Source organism: Chelonia mydas, chromosome 4 (assembly GCF_015237465.2).
Source record: "Chelonia mydas isolate rCheMyd1 chromosome 4, rCheMyd1.pri.v2, whole genome shotgun sequence".
Lineage (NCBI taxonomy): Eukaryota > Metazoa > Chordata > Testudines > Cheloniidae > Chelonia > Chelonia mydas.
The window spans coordinates 28,908,691-28,933,137 of NC_057852.1; the positions used below are offsets into that span (position 1 = coordinate 28,908,691).

The following is a 24,447-nucleotide window of genomic DNA, read 5'->3' on the forward strand; positions in this document are numbered from 1 at the left end:
CTAGGTACTGGACTAAAAGTTATGAGGGAGGTCATGCCCCTCATAGGCCTCTTGCTAGAGCACCAAAAGAAGGTTTGCCGCAGAGAATCCCACAGGGAGAAGGCAGCACCTCCCTGCAGCCTGGGTTTTAGCATCTAGCTCTAAGAGAGGGGTGGGGCTTAGCACACCCTCCCTCTCAGCTTGGCATCTCCCATGGCTATTGTAGCAGCAGAGCTGCCTAGAATGCTTGCTCTTCTCCCCATCCATCCCACAGGGAGCCTAGGCACCTAACTGAGGCTTTGTGAATGCCAGTGATTGTCTGATCGCCTAGAAGTTAAGTGTTGTGAAGCTGAATATCACTATGCCAAAGTTTCTTTGTAAATCTAGTCCATAGTGCAATGAGCCTGGCTGATGAGGTTCCAAAATATGGATAGAAAAGGTCACACTGACACTGCAAGAATAATCCATGCTTAAGTAAACTATTTAACTGTTTAGTAATCAGTTCCTTCCCCACTCATTGCATATAGATGGGCTATGTTACAGCAGGAGCCCCACAATTGTAATTTCACTATAGGCAGAAGCAAAAAACAAAAATGTAAGATGTAGCTGCCATGTTGCAGAAGTGTGTGTCAAAGTAGACTGCATCAGCACATCTGAGCCCCACCTCAGTGAGGTGCATGTTTCAAATCCCAGTTGCAACGAGTTACTTGCAAGTTTGTTGGTTTTTTTCGAAGGGGGGAAAAAAAACAAAAACCAAGTGCAGATCTTCATGCAACATTGATGTTGTACAGTTAGGTACTTAAAACCTAACTTGCATTCCCGACAACTCAAACTTTAATCCTTCCTTTTTATATTATAATGTTAGTTTTAATGGGATCCACATCCTATTTCTCAGATACAATAAATTTCTAACACTACTTTGCATTTACATAGACTGATCTCTAGATGAAAAGCAGACAGTCTGGACAGACAGAACACACTTGCGAGATAGGCAATTGTGACGTTACTGACGTAACCTATGACCGTATAAATCATTGTTGCAACCACTGTTGTATATTTGCAGCAAATATTGTACAAAGGTTGTCGTGTAAGATGTCTATGGAAAGGGTATGATTATGCTGTCTGTATGTGTGCACCAATTTTGTAGTTAAAGTTATGAATACTGGCTATGTACTTGTATCTCAATGTGTTTTGATTCTAAGAAGCCTTAGTAAAGCATTTGGTCAGCTTCTTAAGAAAGGAATCTGCAGATTAAGTGCACAGTCAAGAAACAGTTAACAGACAGTGGACCTTGGGAGACTCCAATCCACATAAGAAGTCTTTCTGGGAACATTCAAGATAGCATGTGAGCAATGACTGCCGCCTGTAAAGAACTGAGTCATGCATGGACATGTGACTTGCACATGTGACTCCAAACTCCGTTTTGCTGTAATTTTCCACAGTATGAACAAAGAGGTGTCCTTACACCTGGAAGAGGCTATAAAAGGCAACTGCCTCACATTCATATTGTCTTCAATCCTGCTTCTTGCCTCTGGAGGAACTTTGCTACAAACTGAAGCTCTGAACAAAGGCCTGAATGATCCATCCCAGCTGTGGATGTACGCCAGATACTTGATTTGAACCTGCAGTTTATTCTATCACTGCTACAAGCCTGAACCAAGAACTTTGCCATTACTGTATATAATTAATTCCATTTAACCAATTCTAGCTCTCATCTATATTTCTCTCTTTTATGAATAAACCTTTAGATTCTAAAGGATTGGTAACAGTGTGATTTGTGGTAAGATCTGATTGGAATATTGACCCGGGTCTGGGGCTTGGTGCTTTGGGATCGGGAGAACTTTTTTCCTTGTACTGGGGTATTGGTTTTCATAACCATTCATCCCCATAATGAGTGGCACTATGGGGACACTGGGAAACTGGAGTGTCTAAGGGAGCTACTTGTGGGACTTATGGTTAGCCAGTGGGGTAAAACCAAAGTCTTCTCTATTTGGCTGGTATGGTTTGCCATGGTGTGCAAAGGAACCCCAGCCTTGGGCTGTAACTGCCCAGCTTTAAGCAATTTGTCCTGAATTGGTACTCTCAGTTGGGTCCCACCAGAACCAGCATTGTTACAGCAAGTATCACCATTTTAAACAAGTAAAGTGACAAATACATTTATGGCCTGATTTTCAAGAGGAACACTAAACACCCTTGTCTAAGGGCTTGTCTACACATGGAGATATTCAGGAACTCGTTAAACTAAATGTGAACAAGGCATTCTTGTTCACAAATAAGAGTGTACAACTACAGGGCTGGTCCTGAATAGTTATTTGCCTTAAAAAAAAAAAAAAACCACCAATCTGTGTGAGAGCTTATGAATAGAATCTAAGTGTGACTCAGACTCATCTGCTTTAATAAACATAAGCCCTTCCTTCTACAAAGGGGAGTAGATGTATTTAATAAATTTGTATTGCATTAGTGCCGAGAGCCCCAATCAAAATTAGTGCCACCATCATGCTCGGAAAGGCAGAAACTTATAGGGAAACATGTCTAGGAGATACTGAGAAAGGAATACCAGGCTTTTGTGGTGCTGATTTTCTTCAACTTTAGAGTTAAGATATAGTACAAAAAGTTAGGATACACTGAAAAAGGAACTAGCAATATCCTAATGGTAAAGGCCAAACTACTTAGATAAACAAAGAGTAAGAGACTAGTTTGTAAACAAAAATGTTGCACAAGAACAAAAGAAGTCCAAACACTATATATTGTATGACATAAGATTACCTTACCACATCCATGTTCTTACAGGCATGCACTCCTAGAACCGCTCTCATTACACAACACTAGAACAATTGGCTTGACTCTCTTTTTATAATGAGTCTACACTGCCTCATGGAAGTGGAGTTATTCAGCTGTTTCAAGGGGATGGCTGAATGATGGGTGTTGATTGGTCACATAATAATTAGAAGAGATCCCTTTAAGGAGGCAAAATATCCCTTAAAAATTAAAGGTTCATGGGGAAAGAGGTAAAGTACTGAATGCTGAGTCTAAGGCAATGATTCCCAAACTGGGGTTCGTGAAATGTTACAGGGGGGTCTCAGGAAAAAATTCCCTAATGGCGGCCAGAGCTCTCCCTTGGGACTCCGGGCAGCAAGGGGCCAGCAGCCCGGAGCCCCTGGACTTCCAAGGGCTAAGCAGATCAAAGCAAGCATATCTATCACAGTGAGGAGATTTAAACTTCAAGACTTCTTATAAGAAATGGAAAGGGAGGTAGATAATTTTTGCTGTTTTTAAAATTAAATAGGCAGCTAGTATTGTTTTTAAAATGATTATGGAGAACAGGTTTAAGCTTTGTTGTAAAGTGTGTTGTTTGCTTGCACTGCTCAAGACCTGAATGCTTGTGTAGGAGGAACTCTTTGAGTTGGCTTCTTAAATACCTTCATGCTGTTTCACATCTGTTACTCCTTGATGAAACATAGGAGCCTTGTCTTATAACAGGCTTATTCAAAGTGATACAAGCTATGAAAGTGAGATCTTGGAAGAGCGTTGCCGTTTTCATAATGTAATAAAATACTGTAATGATAATAAAAAGTGTGTAATAAGCATGTCATAAAAACAAATTTTATATTTCCAAGATCACTGCTTTTATAATTTATACTCGGGTAAAGGAGAAAATCCATGGAAATACTCATTTTTAGGACGGGGTTTGTGAGACTTGACATTTTAGTGAAAGGGGTTCACGGGTTGTTAAAGTTTGGTAACCAGTGGTCTAAGGGCTTGTGTATATGAAAACAAATTGTGACAAGATGGGGTTTAAATCTAGTCTGTAATGCACTGTGTCTGTGTGGACCCTGCTGCTGCACACAGTTTTTTTACTGTGCTTTAACTTATTTCTGTTTCAAAGCGGGTAGATTAAAGCACATTAGGAAACTTTTAGTGCATGGCAGGAAGGTCCACACAGACATTTAGTGCACACCAGGCTAGTGCAAGGCAGATTTACACCCCACCTTGCCGTGAACTAAGTGTTTGTACAGACAAGTTTGTACAGACAAGCTCTAAGAGATGCTAGCAGCTGTAAAGAAAAGGGATTAGAGCTAATAACTGGGGTTGTGTAATGGTACTGATACCTATTAAAGACAATGGGGCAACCTGTCTATAGGCATCTGTGTCCAGGCTGTGAAACCTGCTTGCTTTTATTATGGACAGGGCTGGTAGCATTGCCTATTATTAAGGTTGCCTGACGCTTCCCACTATGAGACCCTGTTTCCATATTAGCTAAGCTGCTTTGTGCATTAACATGTCTTCTTGTCCTTTGCACAATATTATTATTTATATCTTTGTAGCACCTAGAAACCCCAACTGAGAAGAGGGCCAGCTGCATTTTACTGGGTGTTATACAAACACCGAGTGAGAGACAGGCCCCGTCCCAAAATCTTACAGTGTAAATAGACAAGGGTAAGAGAAATAATTGTTATGTCCACTTTATAGCTGGGGAACTGAGGCACAGAGGGATTGATTGATTGACGGACATGGCTAATGTTTCAGAGGAAGGCTGAACACAGATCTCCTCACTGCTAGTGCAGGGCCTCAACCAGAAGAATATTCTTCCTCTCTAAGGAGGAAACTCACGTTATCTTGTTTCTGTACGTTTCTGACCTACACTCGTATCTTTTCTGAAGATGTATGGTTTCTAGCCATCAGACATATTGTGTTCATGCTACAGTAAGTCCCTTTATTAAGGAAGCATTGTTTCATTCTTTATTATTTAATTTGTATCTTCTGTTTGCATATCCCATAGGCCCATATCCTCAAAGGTACTGAGGTTTCTAACTCTCACTGCTTTCAATACTTTTGAAGTACTTTTGGCCTAGGCCCCTGTACATCGTAAGATCAACCAGGCAGGGAGTAGGGAGAAATCTGGTCTCATCCTCCTCTCACTGAAAACAGATAAAACATGTTGGTCTTGTAGTACAGAGGGAACCAAACTGCATTTTAACTTCTGTTCCTGATTTGTGCTTCTACCTTGCAAAGTTCAAAACCGTAGCATGGTTTGATCTTGCCTGCACTGCCAGACTGAAGCATATTTTAAACTTGTTGAGGGACTATGCTGTAGTAACAGTTCCCCTGACATGGTTGAAATTGCAGTATAGACAGAACCTTTGTCAAATGATAGGGCTTTGCATTCCCTGCTGACTCATACAGCTGAGTTCAGGAAGATCATATGTCCTCTGCTGGCACTCTTGTATCATGTGTGATGGTGCATGGAAAATACAGTTGATTTTAACCGATATATTTATTAGCTTGGCATCAACAAACAGTTCTTTAAGAATCTGCAGTAAATCTTGACTATGGCAGTGTGCTGCATGTTATTTGTCAGAGAGGCACAAACTCCCCTTTTGGCTATAGTCACATGTTGATTGTATTTCCTTATAGCTCCTATTAACAGTGTCATAAAGACTGGTCGGCATAGATTTTTATTTTCTCCTTGCTCAGTGCAGTTGAGGAAAGAAACTACTAGCATAGGAGAGGATTGTAAGTGGAGGATTTGATCGATAAGACTAAATGGGAGCTGTATTTGCTACAGAGTCTATCAAATCATAAGTCTTCCTTACAATTCTGCCCTCATCAGGCACAGAGGCTCTTCCTCCCCACTCTCCTTCCCTTAGTGAATGCCTCAATTTCCCCCTTAATATTTACCCATGGCTTCATTCTTGGGACCCAGTTATTAGTTGTGCTTGAGTTCCAAAGCAGTAGGGAGAATCAAATCTGGTTTCTCAGAGGCATTCTTGAGTCTCTCAGAGCACTCGGCCTGAACAACAGGGATCCTGTCTTAATTACCCCTATTTACAATGGTACAATCTATTTTTAGTATATTGGCTAAACCCACAGTGAGGCAAAAATTGAATACGATTTTGTCAGAGAGAACTTGTGAACAGTTCAGGTGAGAAAACAGATAGACAAATTGTTATGGTGTAAGGTATTCATGGCTGCCATTAAGTGTGTCTTTGATCTACAGATCAGTCACATACTTGGTTAAAGCTGATGTGTGCACTAACCACCCTTCATTCGGGCTAAATAGAAGGAGCAATTAAATGCTCCTATGTGTAGTGATAGATAGTTGACACTGTAGGAAGCCATCATCCACAGCACTGAGCTAGGCCAGTCACAAGCTAAGCCATGTCGGTTTAAGGGTTTCCTCTGAGGACTGACAGCAAATGCAGAGGCCGTGGAGAGGACTGACTGTGCATGAGACAGGCAGAAAGCAACCAGATAGCCAAAAGCAAGTGAGAGAGGAAATGGTAGGTAAGACCTTGGGGCGAACTGGAGAGACAGAGCTTCTTATAGATACAGTAGTCTATGGAAATGCTGGATTTCTGAAGAAGGAAACCATCTCCTGCTGTTTGTTTCTTCTGTGTTCAGGGAAATAGGGTTTTGTGTACATTCTTTGTAAATAAACAGGACTGCACCAAAGAAATACCTGACTCATACTCTCAGATTTTCCTCCTACCAAAGACAAGGCCCCAAATCTTGGCGAAATACTTGAGTGAAACACAGGCAATACCCTCTTCTGCAGAAATTTCATCAGTGCTTATGGGCTACGCAAATTCAGGCCTGGTGCTGTGCAGACATGGTCTGTACTTGAACTAACCAAATCGTTACAGTTGGATTGTATAGTGGCTTTCAGTTTACTCTGAATGCGTTTTATTTTGTTTTTATGACCTCACTAATTTGGTATAGTAGAGATTGAAGACACAAGGGTCAATTCTTTCACTAGTCAATTACAATAATCCGCCTTCAATCGATCTATTTACCACACAATTAATTTGAGATAAAGGCAAGCAAAGATTAAACAAAAGAAAGAAATTAAGAACAGGTCAATGAGTTCCATCTCTGGTTTTCAGTCAAGCTCCTTTGTTCTCCCGGTCTTTCCCTCCAGCTCGCCCAGATGTTGATAGCTGGCAGATTCCTATTAATTCCTCAGGTTCACAGGCATCCATTCCTCCTTCAGCAACAATGCCAGGCAGCTGTAGAGACAATTGGGAAGTACCTCTCGTTCGTAAGTCAGTCCAGAAATATTTAAGTATTGTCTTTCAGTTTAAGTTGAATAAATTCTCCAACTCTAGTTCTTTTATTCAGAGGTAAAAAGGAGAAAAAAAAATAGAGACTGTAGGACGATAGGCCCTTTCTGTGGGGAAAAAATGGGAGTGGACAGAAAGAGGGAAATTCCACCTGACTGTGACAGTACTTGACTCTTCACTAAACTGCTCCTTCATGGAAAGAGGGAATGGGTTCCATCACGGCACATTGTGGGGATGGAAGGGTGAAGGTCATGAGAATCCAGGAGGGATTTTCTCTTCCATTAGTACCTCCTGCTTGTTTTATTGCAGAAAGGAGAGGATCCAGGTTCTAGTGACAAAGAGGCTGCTGAAGAGTTGTTTGAATATGTAAATCTCTTACACCTGCCGTTTGTTTCTAGTGCCAATATCCTGAGTTACTAAATACCTGTTTTTCCCCTCCACCTAGGGTGACATTTACAAAATCAAGATCACAGCTGGACTAAGAAAAGTGTAGAACTGGTACCAACATAAATTACACATCAGATATTAAAACATTAAATAAATATTATGTACACTTAATTTAGCCACCTATAGCAAAGGACTACAAACCCAGGCATGTTCTATATAGCAATGAGAATATTTATTTCACGAACATAGGCTAAGCATCAGAATATAAATATTTAGAGTATATCTCTACAAGTGGCTGTAATAATAACATTCAGATTATCTAGGAGATGGGATACAATTTTGTTGTTAAATCCTTAAAATAGCATAATCAGTTTCAAATACTAGTATCAACATCTTCACGCACTTTTAAAGGCAAGAACCAATTTTGTCAAAAAGTGTGGGAGAAGCTCCTGAAATTCCACTGTACTTTAAATGAACAAAATGCATTGGCCACTTGGTGGCAGTATAATTTAAGAAATGAAAATAGGTACCTGAAATGTAAAATATGCAACCCTTATTTCTGTAGGAGTTTTAGGCTGTCTTCACTGCCAAAAGGTGTTTTGTTTTGTTTTTTCATTTACAGTGAGGTAACTAACTCTTGATAGTTATCGCACTGTAAAATCCTAGTGGAGACAAGGTGCCTGTAGTTTTCATTACAAAGTAGCCAGGCAAAGTCGGTATTATACCCCTGCCCATGGTTGGCCTCACCTAGTTTACCTCACACTAAAACTACAGTGCCTTATCTCCGCTAGGATTTTACAGCAGGATAGCTAATATGTTTTAGTTATTCCACAGTAAAACACAACTTCTGTTAGAAATGAAGAGAGAGCCTTACCACTATTGCAAGTCCCCAGATGGTGTTAAGAATGTTATGCGTCTCTTTATCCATTATATAAAAACAGTTAGTTCTTGAAGAATTGGTCATGGATTTTGGCCTCTGACTTCCAACTCCCTCACTAATAAAAAAAATTCTATCCCTTAGCCTGCTATTTTTTCATATGCCCTATAGCTCTCTCTGACTTTTCTCATCTGCAGGTATTACCTGTGTGACATACTGGATCCTCAGGATAGGGCCAGTGTCTTTATATGGTTTTGTATTGCACTCAGCACAACAGGTTGCTAAGCCTGATTAGGGCCTCTAGACCCTATGCAGTATAAATATTAAATAATAATGATACTAAACATTTTTATTTGGATATTGCAGTGTCATCCACTGTGAATCATTTAATATGTTCTTGCACAATAAGCAGTGGAGAAAACCCAGTTGTGTTGCTGTATTGTATTTAAGCTTTTTTTTTCTTTATCAAGTTTGCCAGATACCAAGGCTTACTTGTTCTGATTGACAGGCTTGCACGATCAGGGAGAATTCTGAGGGAAGCTGGGGACCTTTGGCACTGAGATGGTTAAATGCACACCGTTCAGTCTGTTTTTCTTTGTATCGCTGGTGAGGGATATTAATCCATTTTCCTTATCACAGTGAGGCAGCTGGGTGATCTGTACTAGGAGAGAGAACAATAGAGTATAAATAGATAGATCAGGAGAGAGAACAATAGAGTATAACCAGAAATAGGGGAGAGTTGGGATTGGGTATGGATTGAGGATGGGAGCAGATCATGCTCAATTAAAGCAAGATTGTTCGAAGCAGGTTTGAGAGAGAGACGTGGAGGAACATGAAACCCACGGTACAACGGAAACAGAAAGGAAGGACCCAGGCAGGTGGTGCTGAGACAGGGGGGATGATCCTTTCCCAGAGGAGTAAGATACCAACTCATTCGGAGTGGAATAAATTGGAGGTGAGTGTGCAGCCCCAGAACGTGGGATGGGTGGTAGGATTGTCATCACCTGGAAATCAGATGATGTACTATGTTCCAGTCAGATAAATTCTCAACAGATTTGAGTCTGTGCAAATGCTATTGAAACGGCAGTTTACAAAATGCCCCCATTTGTTTCCGTTATATTGTACTGTATCTGCATTTGTATCAGCAAACTCTCTTCATTGCTGTTGTGCATGAACAGTAAAATCCCATATAGTCAGATCTGATATGGGGTCAAATCCTGCAATAAGCGGAGCACCGTGAGAGGTGGGAAGTGAGGGCACTGTGGATATCACATGAGGCACTTAGCGCTTCTTAGGATCAGGACCTTACAGAGCTTCTAATGCAATCTGTTTATCAAATTTGAATCCTATCTTTTTTTTTCAAGTACATTCTTTCTCAGCATTATGACATCACAGATACTGGATTGTGACATCTCCGAAGTCATCTATAAAGTGCTCTAGGCTGCTTCTGTTTGTGTAAACAGTGTACTGGAGCTCTCACTTCATTTGTATTGTCTTAACTATCACTAGCAGAGAAGTTTGCTAACATACAACAGTCTTCTTTAAGAATTTACTGGAGCATGGCAAAGGCTGTTTATGCACCCTTTGAACTTTGGCTCTTGGCTCCGGGTGCAACTTATGTGAAATAACCTTATGCTACGACAGAGTTGATGATGCAGAGAGATGGCCGAAGCACTGCTGCAATGACTGAAAAAGTTCTGTAGAAGTGGCCTGGTATGAGAGTCAGAGACAAGTAATCCAGACGGCAGAGTTTAAGGAAAGACCAACCACTTCCCTCACTCAAATAGCAAATTAAGGCAGTATCCTTGGAGAACTAGATTCCAGGTTTCAAGTTAGGAGGGAGCCTCTAAATTGGGGACCACAGCCTGGACTTTTAACGTATGCTACCCTAATGTGGGAGCAGCTGCTGCCATTGTATCATATTGCATTGGAATGAATTGGAGACAATTTTTTATTTCAGAAGGTGGAGAAAGCTACTACGGGAGAGGCTGTTCTAGATTTGATTTTGACAAATAGGGAGGAACTGGTTGAGAATTTGAAAGTGGAAGGCAGCTTGGCTGAAAGTGACCATGAAATTATAGAGTTCATGATTCTAAGGAATGGTAAGAGAACAGCAAAATAAGGACAATGGATTTCAAGAAGGCAGACTTTAGCAAACTCAGGGAGTTAGTAGGTAAGATCCAATGGGAAGCAAGTCTCAGGGGAAAAACAACTGAAGACAGTCGGCAGTTTTTCCAAAGAGCCATTATTAAGGCCACAAGAACAAACTATCCCACTGCGTAGGAAAGATAGGAAGTATGGCAAGAGACTACGCTGGCTTAACCAGGAGCTCTTTAATGATCTAAAAGATCAAAAAAGAGACCTACAAAAAGTGGCAACTAGGTCAAATTACAAAGGATGAATATAAACAATTAACACAAGTATGTAAGGACAAAATTAGAAAGGGCAAGGCACAAAACAAGATCAAACTAGCTCGAGATATAAAAGGTAACAAGAAAACATTCTACGAGTTTATTAGGAGCAAGAGGAAGACCAAGGACAGAGTAGGCCCGTTAATGTGTGTGTGTGGGGAGGGGCGGAGGAGAGAAATAATAACAAAGTGTGGAAATGGCAGAGGTGCTTAATGACTTCTTTGTTCTGGTTTTCACCAAGAAGGTTGGTGGTGACTGGACGTTTAACATAGTGAATGCCAGTGAAAATGAGGTAGGATCAAAGGCTAAAATAGGAAAAGAACAAGTTAAAAATTACTTAGACAAATTAGATGTCTTAAAGTCACCAGGGCTTGATGAAATGCATCCTAGAATACTCAAGGAGCTGACTGTGGCGATATCTGAGCCATTAGCAATTATCTTTGAAAAGTCATGGAAGATAGGAGAGATTCCAGAAGACTGGAAAAGGGCAAATATAATGCCAATCTATAAAAAGGGACAACCCGGGGAATTACAGACCAGTCAGCTTGACTTGTGTACCTGGAAAGATAATGGAGCAAATAATTAAGCAATCAGTTTGCAAAAATCTAGAAGATAATAAGGTGATAAGTAACAGTCAGCATGGATTTGTCAAGAACAAATCATGCCAAACTAACCTGATAGCTTTCTTTGACAGGGTACGTGGGAAGTGGTAGACGTGGTATATCTTGACTTTAGTAAAGCTTTTGATGCTGTCTCGCATGACCTTCTCATAAACAAACGAAGGAAATGCAACCTAGATGAAGCTACTATAAGGTGGGTGCAAAACTGGTTGGAAAACCATTCCCCGAGAGTAGTTATCAGTGGTTCACAGTCATGCTGGAAGGGCATAAAAAGTGGGGTCCCACAAGGATCGGTTCTGAGTCCGGTTCTGTTCAATATCTTTATCAATGATTTAGATAATGGCAGGGGGAGTACACTTATAATGTTTGCAGATGATACCCAGCTGGGAGGGGTTGCAGGTGCTTTGGAGGATAGCGTTAAAATTCAAAATGATCTAGACAAACTGGAGAAATGGTCTGCAATAAAGAGGATGAGATTCAATAAGGACAAATGCAAAATACTCCATTTAGGAAGGAATAATCAGTTGCAAACATACAAAATGGGAAATGACTGCCTAGGAAGGAGTACTGCGGAAAGGGATCCGGAGGTCATAGTGGACCACAAGCTAAATATGAGTCAACAGTGTAACACTGTTGGGGGCGGGGGAAGCCAACATGATTCTTGGTTGTATTAGAAGGAGTGTTGTAAGCAAGACATGAGAAGTAATTCTTCCACTCTACTCCATGCTGATTAGGCCTCAACTAGAGTAGTGTGTCCTGTTCTGGGCTCCACATTTCAGGAAAGATGTGGAGAAAGTCCAGAGAAGAGCAACAAAAATGATTAAAGGTCTAGAAAACTTGACCTATGGGGAAAGAGTGAAAAAATTGGGTTTGTTTAGTCTGGAAAAGAGAAGACTGAGAGGGGACATAATAGTTTTAAAGTACATAAAAGGTTGTTACAAGGAGGAGGGAGAAGACTTGTTCTTCTTAACCTCTAAGGATAGGACCAGAAGCAATGGTCTTAAATTGCAGCAAGGGAGGTTTAGGTTGGACGTTAGGAAAAAACTTCCTAACTGTCAGGGTGGTTAAACACTGGAATAAATTGCCTAGGGAGGTTGTGGAATCTCCGTCATTCGAGATTTTTTAAGAGCAGATTAGACAAACACCTGTCACGGATGGTCTAGATAATACTTAATCCTGTCATGAGAGCAGTGGACTGGACTACATGACCTTTCAAGGTCCCTTCCAGTCCTATGTTTCTATGATTGTGGTTCTTTCTGTTTCAGGGCTGAACAAACTAGTTGGTGCTGAGTTTCCTCTCAATTTAATAGTTGTGTTTTGGTAAAAAAAAAAAAAAAGATTGTTTAGTTGCACATAACACAGCTGTAGCCAATTTCTGCTCACAGTGCTACATGGCTCTGAATCAGGACTAAACCCTCAATGGAGTTGCTGTGAATTGAGAGTGGTGTAAAGGAGAGCAGAATCTGATACCTGGACACATCTGGAAATAAATGTAAATAAAATAAAAATACCAGAGAAAAAAATACAAAGAAATGAGCAACAGATTGTTCAACAGAAAGACAAGGAAGTATTTTGGAGCCACCAATCCTTGTCCCCCTTGCATTTAGGAGGGTACAAATAGGTCTTGCACATTTCCTGACTCTGGGAGCAATTTAATTGTATTCCCTTGCTTTCTCCCATAGAAGTTTTTTGTATCAAGGGCAGCTGGCATTAAATGAGTTCTTGTTTTCTTCACCTGTTTCATCTAAGTGTTATCTGAGTCCCAAAATCTGAATACACAACATTGGAATATGCTTCACAAATACATGTTTCAGCAGGGCTAATGGTTTGTGCCAGTTGTGGGTATTATCAGCTGAATCTGAGGGGAGATCAGGGGATCTCATCCCACTCCCTTGTTACTGTTAAAAGCCAGGTTCCATTTTATAACTGCTCCTCCGCAGTGCCAATTGCTTCTTGGGACAGGATGATGAATCTCCACTGTTAGTGGTTATCTTTAACAACTGTGTGCAGCACAATGAACTATCATGGTTTTGTTTAAAAGGTTGAATTGGCCCTTTCTAAGGTGAGGCAGCCTGCTAGATGTTTGAATTCTCTGTAAAATATAGATCTTTCTTCCTGTTTGCTTCATATGAATTAGCAGCAGCCACCTGCAAACCTGCTGATAAGCTGGCTCATTGGTGACCTACACAAAAGGCTGATGAAAAGGTCTGAGCTAGCCTGTCATTTCCCATCCGGAAAAGAACAAAAAAAAAACCCCAAACAGCTAACCATCTACTTCAACACAGAGAAATCTATCTATCCACGCCTGGGAGTACAAATAAGCAGCGTCATTAGAAAGTGGTGAAAAACTTGGCAATGTCTCCCAATATCTCACTCTTATGCTGTCAGATGAGTTGCACACATCTGGATTTGGAGTTTTGTAGGACCACCCAACTGAGGTCACTTGTGGGACATTCCTTCAGACTTCTTGAGTCCCCTCCCGAGTGTCTTATGCAAGTAAACTTACAAGCTTGCTTTACCATCAATTGCTGGCCTTATCTGAGCATTTGCCATGGTGATTATTTGTGTGTAAGTTGCCATGTTCCTCCAGAGTTTGAAGGAGGAGGTTTTCAAGTGACTGTTTCCTCCTACAAGTCTCAAGATGCATTCTTTAATATGTGCTGCATGCAAGAAAAGTCTGTAAGAGTCAAACATTGACTACTGCCACCTTCTTTCAGTGACTTTTCTGGAGGACAGTTCTAAAATCATCAAAGGAAACTTGATTTTAGTAACAATGATTTCTTGCCCTCAGCCCTGCAATCTGCAGAATGATTATTCTGCATGATCTTTCCCAAAGAGTGGTCCATCATCTCCTCTCCTTGGAAAGATGTTCAGCAATAAACAGGATCAATCTAGGATGTCGTCTTAAAAAAAATTGCCATGGTATCACCACAGATTTACCCATGTGTTATTTGTGCCACTGCAATCAGCTGGAATGTCTAGGTATGTTACATGGTTCTTGGAGAACATTTTTCTGAAGCATTGGTCACTGCCTGAAGAGGATACCGTACTAGTTGGACTGGTGGTCTAATCCAGGGCAGCGAATCCTATGTTCCTAAATTTGTCAGCCAGACGTCTGAATACTGGGAGATGTTTGCTCCATTATCACTTGCCTGTAGCTAATTTGATTCTCAGCTTTAATATGATCCAGTTAGAGATGGGCCTGAATCAGGAGCCACATTTTGGGAGATGTTGATTCTGAGCATCAGCTGGCTTTAATAAGAATTATGGCTGCTCAACACCAAAGATTTAACCCAAGAACTCTGGGTCCAAAGCTCCCTCATCTTGAATCTTTCAGGACAGTTAAGATGCAGAGCATAATCTGAATGTCACAGGACAGATCTGTGTCTACAATGGGCTGAACCTGAACAATGAGTCCGAGTGCTCTGGAACTTTGAGGAGGTTTGGATTTAGACCTAATCTTTGCAATTCCAGTCCATCTCTACAATATGCTCTAAAGTGCCACTGCAACCTGGTCTCTCGCCTAGTGAATATGGCACAGATGATCCTGGTTGCTTCTGCCACTCTCTCTCTATCCAATCTTCCTAGCACTGTTGAATCTAAACACAATTCTAAGTACTAGTTAAGAGGTTTCTTCTGTAATTTAAAGAAGGGGCTTGTCAATCTTCCCTACCAGTGACCCCACAACTGGATGCAATGACTAGCTGAGATTCCAATCCAATAATCCCTTACATCTACAACCCATAATCCTTTGAGAATAATACATTACAAACACCAATGTATTTTATAGCAAATACTTAGTAACATATCATTTGCAAAATACAAACAAGAAAAAATAAATATTTTAGGAATCCTGTGGATAGGCCCTGAGACTAAGAGACAGCAAACCTAAATTCTATTCCTGGCTGTGCTGCACAACCTTGGCCAAGTTACTTCATCTCTCCAGGGCTTTGTTTCCCAGTGTATAAAATGGGATAACAATTACCCCCTTTGCAAAGTGCTTTGTCTTGTGGATGAAAAATGCCATGTAAAGAGCTAAGCTAAGCGTTACAGTGAAGAACTGATCTTATGACTTTATCTTCAGTTCATCACTAATTCTATTGGTAGTCAAAAGTATCAATATTGCAGAAATTGAAATATTCTTATAAAAAAGAACAAAGTTATGTACAAGGTGTCTATGATGCATGGCCAGAAAGGGTTAAACATCTTGCAGGATGAATGACTCAAATTCAGCCCTCTAAAACATCTGGGGAGATGATGTTTGTGTTTTTGCATATTTACATGTATAATGGGTAATAGTCAACAATGTAATCAAAGGTCCCTGTCTATGCTGTATTCTGGTAATTCAGAGATCCAAAGAACATCCTAGCATTTACATGAATTGTAAACGCTGGGTATCTCTGTATTCATCTCTCTTTGAAATGTATAGCAAATCACCTGTGAATGGTGGAGGAACAAGCCAATCATCTTATGTTAATTCGTATAGCTAAGTACCAGAGATGGACCTCCTTCAAAGTCATCCTAATTACCTTTAGTTCTCCGAGGGACTTCAATTTGTCAAAGAAGATATGAAATCGTATAAAAAATCCTTGGGTCCTGATCCTGTTCATCTCAGATCTGCTTAAGCTTCATCAGGGGAAGTTTGAATCACAAGATGAGATCCCAGTTATGCTGGTACGCTCTGAATATGATATTGGAACTTGGATTATAACCTATGAATTGAATTCTAAAAACTCTTTGCAACTACAAAGCTCACCATCTCTGCTATGTATCTGAACCTCAAGAATTAAACTCATGTCTGTATGTATATCGATCTTTTAACCATACTCTCTCTCTCCTTTTTTAATACATTTTAGTTTTGTTAATAAGAATTAGCTGTATGCGTGTATTTGGGTAAGATCTGGAATATTCATTAACCTGGGAGGTAATGTGTCTGATCCGCTGGGATTGGTAGAACCTTTTCTTTCATATGATGAAATAAGATTTTTCAGAAATCTTCATCATATTTGACTTGGGCACCTGGATGGAGGCCTGAGGCTGGGTACTTTTAAGGGACCAGTGTTATTGACTTCTGAATAACGACTGAGGTAATTAAGAAGCTGTTTTATGCTAGCTTGGTAAATCTAAGTATTGAATTATCCACCAGCTTTGAGGTTTGTCTGCCTCATTCTTTGCAGTTCACCCTAACTGAGTTGTTACCCGGGGTTCTTTCAACCCAAAGCTCTTGGTAACTTTTACTCTGTGCGAGGTGGTATCAGGAAGTAAATCAGGGGAGACATGGCTGTCCGACCGATAGATGGCTGGCACAAACAGGACAACACAAGAGTGCTTTCACTTAAAGCTAAACTTTACTCAGTCTCAAGCACTAACACACGTCCGCAAAAGGTTAGTAAAACTCCCCCAACCCTTGATAATTACCAAAGCTGAGTGTGGCTCTCGTGTGGCACAGCGGCAGGCTTCCGGTGGCCAAATCTCCCGTCTGCCAGTGGGGACTGCAAGATGTATCCAGAGGGAGAGTCCAAAAAGAGTCCAACTACCTCAAACTTTTCCCCCTTATTTAAACATTAGAAATAGAATGACATGTCCCTTAAAGAAAACTTGTTAAGTAAGCAGTTTCAATAGTCAAGCAAGAGGTTCCTTCTGATTATCGATTAACCAGGTGTGGGTTTTTCCAGCGTTTGCAGCCTTGAGGCCCCGATAGACATTCCTGGAGCACATCCTGCTCTTTGAAAATGCATGTATGAGCCACTTCAACACAATTCTTATCAGGAAGGATGAGGGGTCAAGCTGCCCTTTCTGTGGCACCCAAAACTCCCCCCGCCCCCACTCCTGCCTTGGTCAAACTAAGAGTGCTGAATGGCCAATTTACAGCCTGCTGACTTGGCTGCTTTTAGCAATAAGCCATAGTGGTTTCAGGCACTTTACTGGTTTGCCAGAGTCTCCCCATACAGAGTGACCTCAGCTGGCCGTCACAGAGACCCCGGTCACAGCGTCAACTACGGCTCAGCTACAAACATCGTTTATATCAACGTAGTGCAAACATATTTAGCAATTTGTTAAATATTTGCAGCTCTCACTCTTCTAAAAGAAAAAGGTCTTCTGCATGGTACAATTCATGACAGTGATCAGCACCCATGACATCACATACCATTGAAAGCATGCTAACATCAACAGAGCTGACACCTTTAATTAAATTTACAGACCTTGCTGCTTCATCAAGTCCCTTTATAAGTTCAGGTTGTGTCTGTGTAGGGCAAATGCCTCTCAGTGGATATGTATGTGCCCCACACCGCTTTGGGGCCACAGTCTGCTTATAAACCTTTTTCGGGGGGCATGGTTCTTGCACCATCAGTGCAAACTTGAGTTTTCATCTGTAAATCCCTATTATCACAAACTACTGGTGAGCCTGTTTTTGAAGCTTTTTATTTGGCACTGAAAAATAACGGGCCTGATTCTGATTTTATATCTGCTTTACACTGATGTAACTCCACTAGTATAAGCAAAGTTACTCCTTATTTACAGCAGTGTAGCTGAAAAGAGAATCGACCCATTGTTACTCCACTGCCAAATTAAAGAGTTTCAAAAGTTTGCCCACTGTAGTATGTGAAACTATAAATCCTTTCATCACAAAGTTTATAAAAAGAGCTGTCAGACCTATACATAGTAAACACAGTTACCTGTGAAGCAAATGACATGGCTGTGAACCCATCCACCTGGAGACAAATACTCATTCTCACAAACCTTCTTAATGAATTGCTCACCCCGATCTGCTGCCAACTAATGAATTCATCTCACAAAAGAGCCATTAGACAAAGGAATGATTTGCTACAGCAGAGCCAAAAGTTACTTGTCTACACATAGGGTTGCCAACTCTGACTGAAGCTATTCTGGGAAATTTTTTCCCCCCCAACATGACGTAATGGCATTTTCTTAAAATATCCTATTAAAATCTTCTGGATTGCTTTCAATAGTCAGCTGGAGATCTGTGCAGATTCCTGGAGACTCCAGGCCAATCCTATCTACACGTCACAGCAAAGCGCGCTAGAAAGGTGTGATTTCTAAAGTGCACCAGTATGTTGTCCACTAACTGGCTAAACATTCTTTAGTGCACAAAACACTATGTTAACATTCATTAGGGAACTTTTAGTGCCCACCATCAGCATCTACATGGGCCACTCAGTGGGCAATGCTTTGGTGCACTTTAGAAATCACACCCCTCTAGTGCACATTGCCACACACTGTATAGACAAGGTAGGGGCCTGGTCCAGTATCGCTTGTAGTCTATGGAGTCATTCTGTAGGCTCTAATGGATGTTGGATCAGGTTCTGTATCCATTGCACAAGGCTAAATTACATTTTCCGCTATTGCGTGAAGCTTCCCTAGCTTTGCTATTTGGAAAGCAGCACACTAAGATGCTTTCAATGAAATATTTGCTGTAATAGCTCCCATTTTAATGTCTCCCTCTATCATGACTCTTTCCTTATCCTTTACAGTTGCTGGCTATGATTGTCCCCGTCCTCCTTCTGCTTTACATCTTGCTGTGCTATGAGAACTTCCATTTCCACGTGGCTCATATGTATGCTCACCTGGGGTACCCCAATGCCCAACACATTGTGGGGCAGAGATATCTGCAAGGTAACATTTCTCCAAGTCAGTGAGTAACTCGGCTTCAGAATATGTGTGTGCGTGCAAATAGAGAACTTGTGAATGTGTTACACAATACGTTGCCTTGTGGACAGATGTTGGCCCCCATATTGTACATTTTAACTGAAATTCTCTTCATTTCTTTGCCATGTCTTTGTCTCACATCCAGGAGCTGGTGTGGAAAAGAATGAGGAGATGGCCATGCATTGGTTCAGGTGAGATGGAGTCAAAGATTACTGAAGTGGCAACCTCCCACACTGGTCCCCAGGGTGAAAGTCCACAGGTGTCTTTAGAAGACTTCCTGCAGGAGTGGATTAGGGAAGAAAAACAAACTATTTTTTTTTCCAGTACTGTAGTTTGTTTCCAAATTGCTCTAATTTATGAGAGAGCAATATGGTCTAACTTGGACACTGACTCCCTCTGGGGCTTTGGGCAAGACACTTCACCTCTGTCTGATTTCCCCCCATCTGCTATTTCTTTTTTTAAAAAACACAGCAGGTGCTCAAACACGAAGGTGATGGGGGGCCATATAAGTACCTACAAAGAGAGATTCTCGAGGCCTCTGAGTGCTGCTCCGGCTGTGAGGGACAAGAACAAAGCCCTCTGAGGGACACTAGAACAGCAGGCAGGCAGTGGAGGGAAAAAAATGTACAGGCTCAGGACCATTTAGGGACATCGGCAGCATACAATTCCCCCCCCCCACTGTTAATTTATTGCTGATGAAAGCTTTCTGCTGCGAGAGTGAGGTAACTATCCCTCTACAAAAGATGTTTATGCCATGATCAGACAGTATGAAAATGGTTCAGAGGAGATTTTGCTTAGAGCCATCTCAAACACAAGGTTTTAAACATTTTACTTTGAGCGCCATTGTTCTGCTAGCACAGATAGGGCCATGGGAATTGCAGAATGGATGGAAGAGTAGCCCAATTAATGTAAAGTGAAGCAGTAACTTTGGGAGACAGTTTTCAGACCACAGACTGCAGTAACTGCTTGTTGAACCTGCAGATTGGATCAGACTTTATATATGCACCTAAGTCCATTGTAGCACTGACATCAGTGGTCTTTGAATCAGATCCATAGTTCCCTACCTACTTCTGAAGATGTTTATGTAGGCAGCAAACCTGCAGTGAACAGATACACACCTTCAGGAATTATAAGTAGTCTGTGGTGGTATCTGCACTTCTAGGAGCAATTACATGTATTTTCATTAGAGCAACACCCAAACTAATCCAAAAAGAGTAAGTAGTAGGTACCATAAAAATATCAACGTACACCCTGCTGCAGCAGCTGCCTTTACTATGGCATTTGAAGCATTAGCTATGCTTAAGACCAAATTCTGCCCTCATATCTGTATGTACTACTCCCTTTGAAGTTAACAGGAGTGGAGCACACAGCTGAAGGAAGAATTTGGTCCTTAGTGTGGAAATTGCCACAGCAAGTGAAACTACAGCTCGTGGTAAATGTTGATTTTTACTCCCTGTAACTTCACCAATGAACTGAGACACCCAATTTTGATTCCTGCCACAAACACTCACTCACTTTTGGACACAGAAGATGGTGAAAACAGACTGTCAGCAGCAGTGCTTTAAAGGGTGAAAAATCCTATTTCTAACAACAGATGCCCTAATCTGGGAAAGCACTTTAATGTGTTCGTAAGGCCATCCCTAACGAGGAAAAACACAAGCTTAAGTGCTTTCCTGAATTGGGGTCTCACTTTAAATACGAATCCCACTTAAGAATGTAAGTTTACTCATGCCTTCTCATTGTTTGCTCTTTTCCTGGGTTAGTTCATTCACACGGAGGATCCTCTCAGCGTTTCCTTCTTTTCCCTTTCCTCTTATATTCCTTTTTCTTGTCTTTCAGGGAAGCTGCAGAGCAGGGCCATCCCCACTCCTCCTTTAACCTGGCTGTGGGAAAGCTGAAGAACATGACCATGTCATTTGACAAAGGGTAACATTTTCCTTTTGCTGAATCCTAGTTCCTTCCAATATCACGATCAATAGGAGAGTTTACACTAGCATTTTTGTTGAAACTACCCACCATTGCACTGTGAGTCATACAGCACCTCCAGTAATAGAAAAGTTGGAAGAGTTAGTGTAGACCTGCTGCTTTTTTAAAACCAGGATTAGATAATATGGCAGTTAAAATGCCCGTAGCTTGTCTACATTAATACTGCTGCCAGTAGAACTGTGCTGATGATGGTACTATAGTGTGGAAAAGTTAAGAAAAATACTAGTGTAGACAAGGCCAATGAGGAGAAAAATGAGAGTCAAATTTTCAGATAGACAGAATTGTCCCTCTGGCGTGAAAGCACTCTCTTTGGGCCTGATCCAAAAGCCACTGAAAGTCAATAGAAAGACTCCCCTTGACATCAACGAGCTTTGGATGAAGCCCTTTGAGAAAATGTCGTGCTTCTCTCTCTCTCTCTCTCTTTGTGTGAAGTGTGGTTTTCTTTATGTTGTGTTTGGGAGCACTTACGCTGCATGAAATGTTCAGAATGAGATCAGGAACCCAGAGAAAACTTGCCTGGCTTGGTGTTTTGTACGTTCACTGTGTAAGAACAGGAGTCCAGTTTTGATTGAATCTAGGTTAACTGAAGGTTTTAGATCTAAGTCAACTAATGAGTTTCACAGCAGATTTGACTGAGTTTTTGTTTCTTGGTTTTGGAGTTTTTTGGTTCATTCAAACCTGAAACTCAAAATAAATCTTGGGGAGTGCAAAATCAAGTGACCTGAAACTGGAAAAAAAATGGATTTGAACAAAGCCATATGATCTGAAACTGCTGTGTCATAAATCTCTTCCCCATGTTTCTCTTTCAACAACACTGCATTAGAGTAGGTGGAGTTATGTACTCAGCTGTATGAAAAGTGTATTTAGAGTGATCAGTGATACACATTCAGCCCAGCTATAACGCCACTGAGTTAGAAGGCACAACAAAGCATAGCTCCAAAGACCTTGGGAGAAGTAGGGAGGAAATTAGGGCATTGTCCTTTTGTGATGTTGAGAATTAACTCTTAGGAAGTTCTTCAGTGTTACAGTGATGGGTGCTGTTATAAAAGCCTGAATATAGAGAGAGGCAGTGGGAGCTAATTCATTCCTATCTGTGTACTTTTGTTTTTAAAATTTCTTCTCTTGATAATGACTGTATGTTCTTTAGGGAAGTGGAAAATCTCCTCAGTGTGGCTGCAGGTCATGGGCTCCAAGAAGCTCAGGAACTTTTAGACATCATCATCAGGAATAGAAATCTTCCTTGATGGACCCCAGAAGAGATGGCACCACTCTCACCTTTCTAGTCTTTTTACTTGGGTAGTGTAGCACATCTTTTCTTCTTTGTCTTTGATCAATTTCTGGTCATTTACTTTTGGAAACCTTAGATGGGACACTACATTTGTCTTGCACTGGATCACTGTACTTAGAATGAATGGCATTTTGTATTGTATGATGCAGGAAGAAATACCATTATATCCAGTCATCTTGATTTAACATGACAGAACTTTGTCTTGAATCCAACTTGATCACCACTCAGCACAGATTTGTTCATGCCTCAGTCTTAGAACAAGTTGCTATTCAATTTTACCATAGTACAAAGAGTGCTCTGAGGATGGGGAAAGGTAATAGAAGTGATCAGCATATAAATAGCTTTCCTTTTGTTTGTAGCTCACTACATTTGTACAGTGCAGGGGTCTGGATAGGGCGAAAGGTGTGGAGGGGGAAAATCAACAATGGACTTACAAATGCCAATGATAAAGAACCTCTGTTAGACTACATGGATTGTAATGAGAAAGTTAGCCTACTGTCTGTCTTCACTGCAAAATCACTTTCAGGAAGCAACAATGTTAAATAGCATGTTCGTCTACTGATATTGTGAGATCTCTCTATTGGTTTAGGGTTTGAGACTGAGCTGGTTGTTAGAGGTGTTTTGTTATGTATTTATGTATTGTAAACTGATCATAGTTTAAGCTATATGGTAATAAACAAACATGGCATATTTTACCATGCAGTTTATAATAGAATTAATAATGGTTTAATAGAAATATAATAGCAACTTCATTTAGTAGCCACTATTGCTTAACAGCTACCTCTTTGTCATGTAAAGGGCAGGGGGAAATAATTAAATTTAACAGAAGCAGCCTTCATTTTCAAGGTGCCTTCAGTTTAATGAAACGGGGAGTAATTGCTTGTAATAGAATGTACGGTTTCTAAACAAAGATAGAGGGCATTTTGCTATCAAACTTATTTTCCCCATGGGATGTGCCAGTCTGTGCTGGTTTTTTTTGTTTTGTTCTGGTCATCACCGTTCCGGTTATTTGTTGCACAACATGAAGTACCTGTTTTTTCTGAAGGTGTTGGGGACTAGATAACTGCACTGTCAAGCCTGAGGGCTAAGAGTTGCAGAAGGAGGAGCGAGAGAAAACAAAGGGTAGGTCTCAGTCCCTGACAGCTGCTTTTCTACTATGACTTTGTAATCAAAGATGGAAAGGATTCTAGCTGAGGAGTTCAATCCTCCTGTGACATTCTATACCTTGGGGGCGTGTACTGTCATCCCCATATTCCTCATTTTCATAAAATCGTGCTCTTACATATTAAGCATGCCTTGTAAGGTGAAAGGCTATGATCTGCTGAAAGTCATTTCTCTATCCATTTGTGTGTATCATTAATGCATATGAAGTTATAAGAATTGTGTTGTATGGTTGTCACTAAAACATGCTGTAAGTTGGGGGAATCAGATAGATATTAGCTCCCCAGAGGCAACAGCAAGGAAAGTCACCAACTTCCAGGCGGGATGTCAACAACCATTGTCCAGCAAGGGAGCTACAATGCAGTGACTCACCTGCATGAGGCCACACTAGGGGATTTGCTCAACCTTGCTTGGAGAGACTCAGTAATGCTCACCTGACTCTGAACATTTGCCATGCTCTCTCTCTCTCTCTCTCTCTCTCTCTCTCGCACCTCCACCTACAGACACCATCACCACCAAGTGACTGAAGCGCTGATCAAAGGGGAGAGCCTGGCTGAAGAGCAGCCAGCCTGTAGTGAGAACCATCTAAGTTTGTAAGGGCATTGCAAGTGTTAAGATCAGCTTAGAATGCGTTTTGCTTTTATTTCATTTACGTATTTTATTTCATTTCATATATCTGACTTGTTATGCTTTGACTTATAATCACTTAAAAATCTATCTTTATAGTTAATAAATCTGTTTGTTTATTCTACCTGAAGCAGTGCGTTTGGTTTGAAGCATGTCAGAGATTCCCCTTGGGAGAACAAGCCTGGTACATATTCATAGATTCATAGATTCATAGATATTTAGGTCAGAAGGGACCATTATGATCATCTAGTCTGACCTCCTGCACAACGCAGGCCACAGAATTTCACCCACCACTCCTACAAAAAAACCTCACACCTATATCTGTGCTATTGAAGTCCTCAAATTGTAGTTTAAAGACCTCAAGGAGCAGAGAATCCTCCAG

The 24,447-nt window shown here is 40.9% G+C and overlaps 1 protein-coding gene and 1 long non-coding RNA gene across 2 annotated transcripts; one reads left to right on the top strand and one right to left on the bottom strand.

The window, feature by feature from the left end:
- Window positions 1–5,186: 5,186 nt before the first annotated feature.
- Window positions 5,187–16,806, bottom strand: LOC119565989. The gene is made up of 3 exons (XR_005224992.2): window positions 16,754–16,806; window positions 8,797–8,965; window positions 5,187–6,986 (listed from the first exon to the last, which is right to left on the bottom strand). It is a non-coding gene; the product is annotated as an uncharacterized LOC119565989 (long non-coding RNA).
- Window positions 8,735–23,843, top strand: LOC119565990 (secretory immunoglobulin A-binding protein EsiB-like). Its single transcript, XM_037896427.2, has 5 exons — window positions 8,735–9,259; window positions 18,829–18,970; window positions 19,149–19,194; window positions 20,843–20,929; window positions 22,137–23,843. Exons 1-5 carry the CDS (start codon window positions 9,137–9,139, stop codon window positions 22,231–22,233), a joined length of 495 nt encoding a protein of 164 aa, XP_037752355.2. The 5' UTR covers window positions 8,735–9,136; the 3' UTR covers window positions 22,234–23,843.
- The last annotated feature ends 604 nt before the right edge of the window (window positions 23,844–24,447 follow it).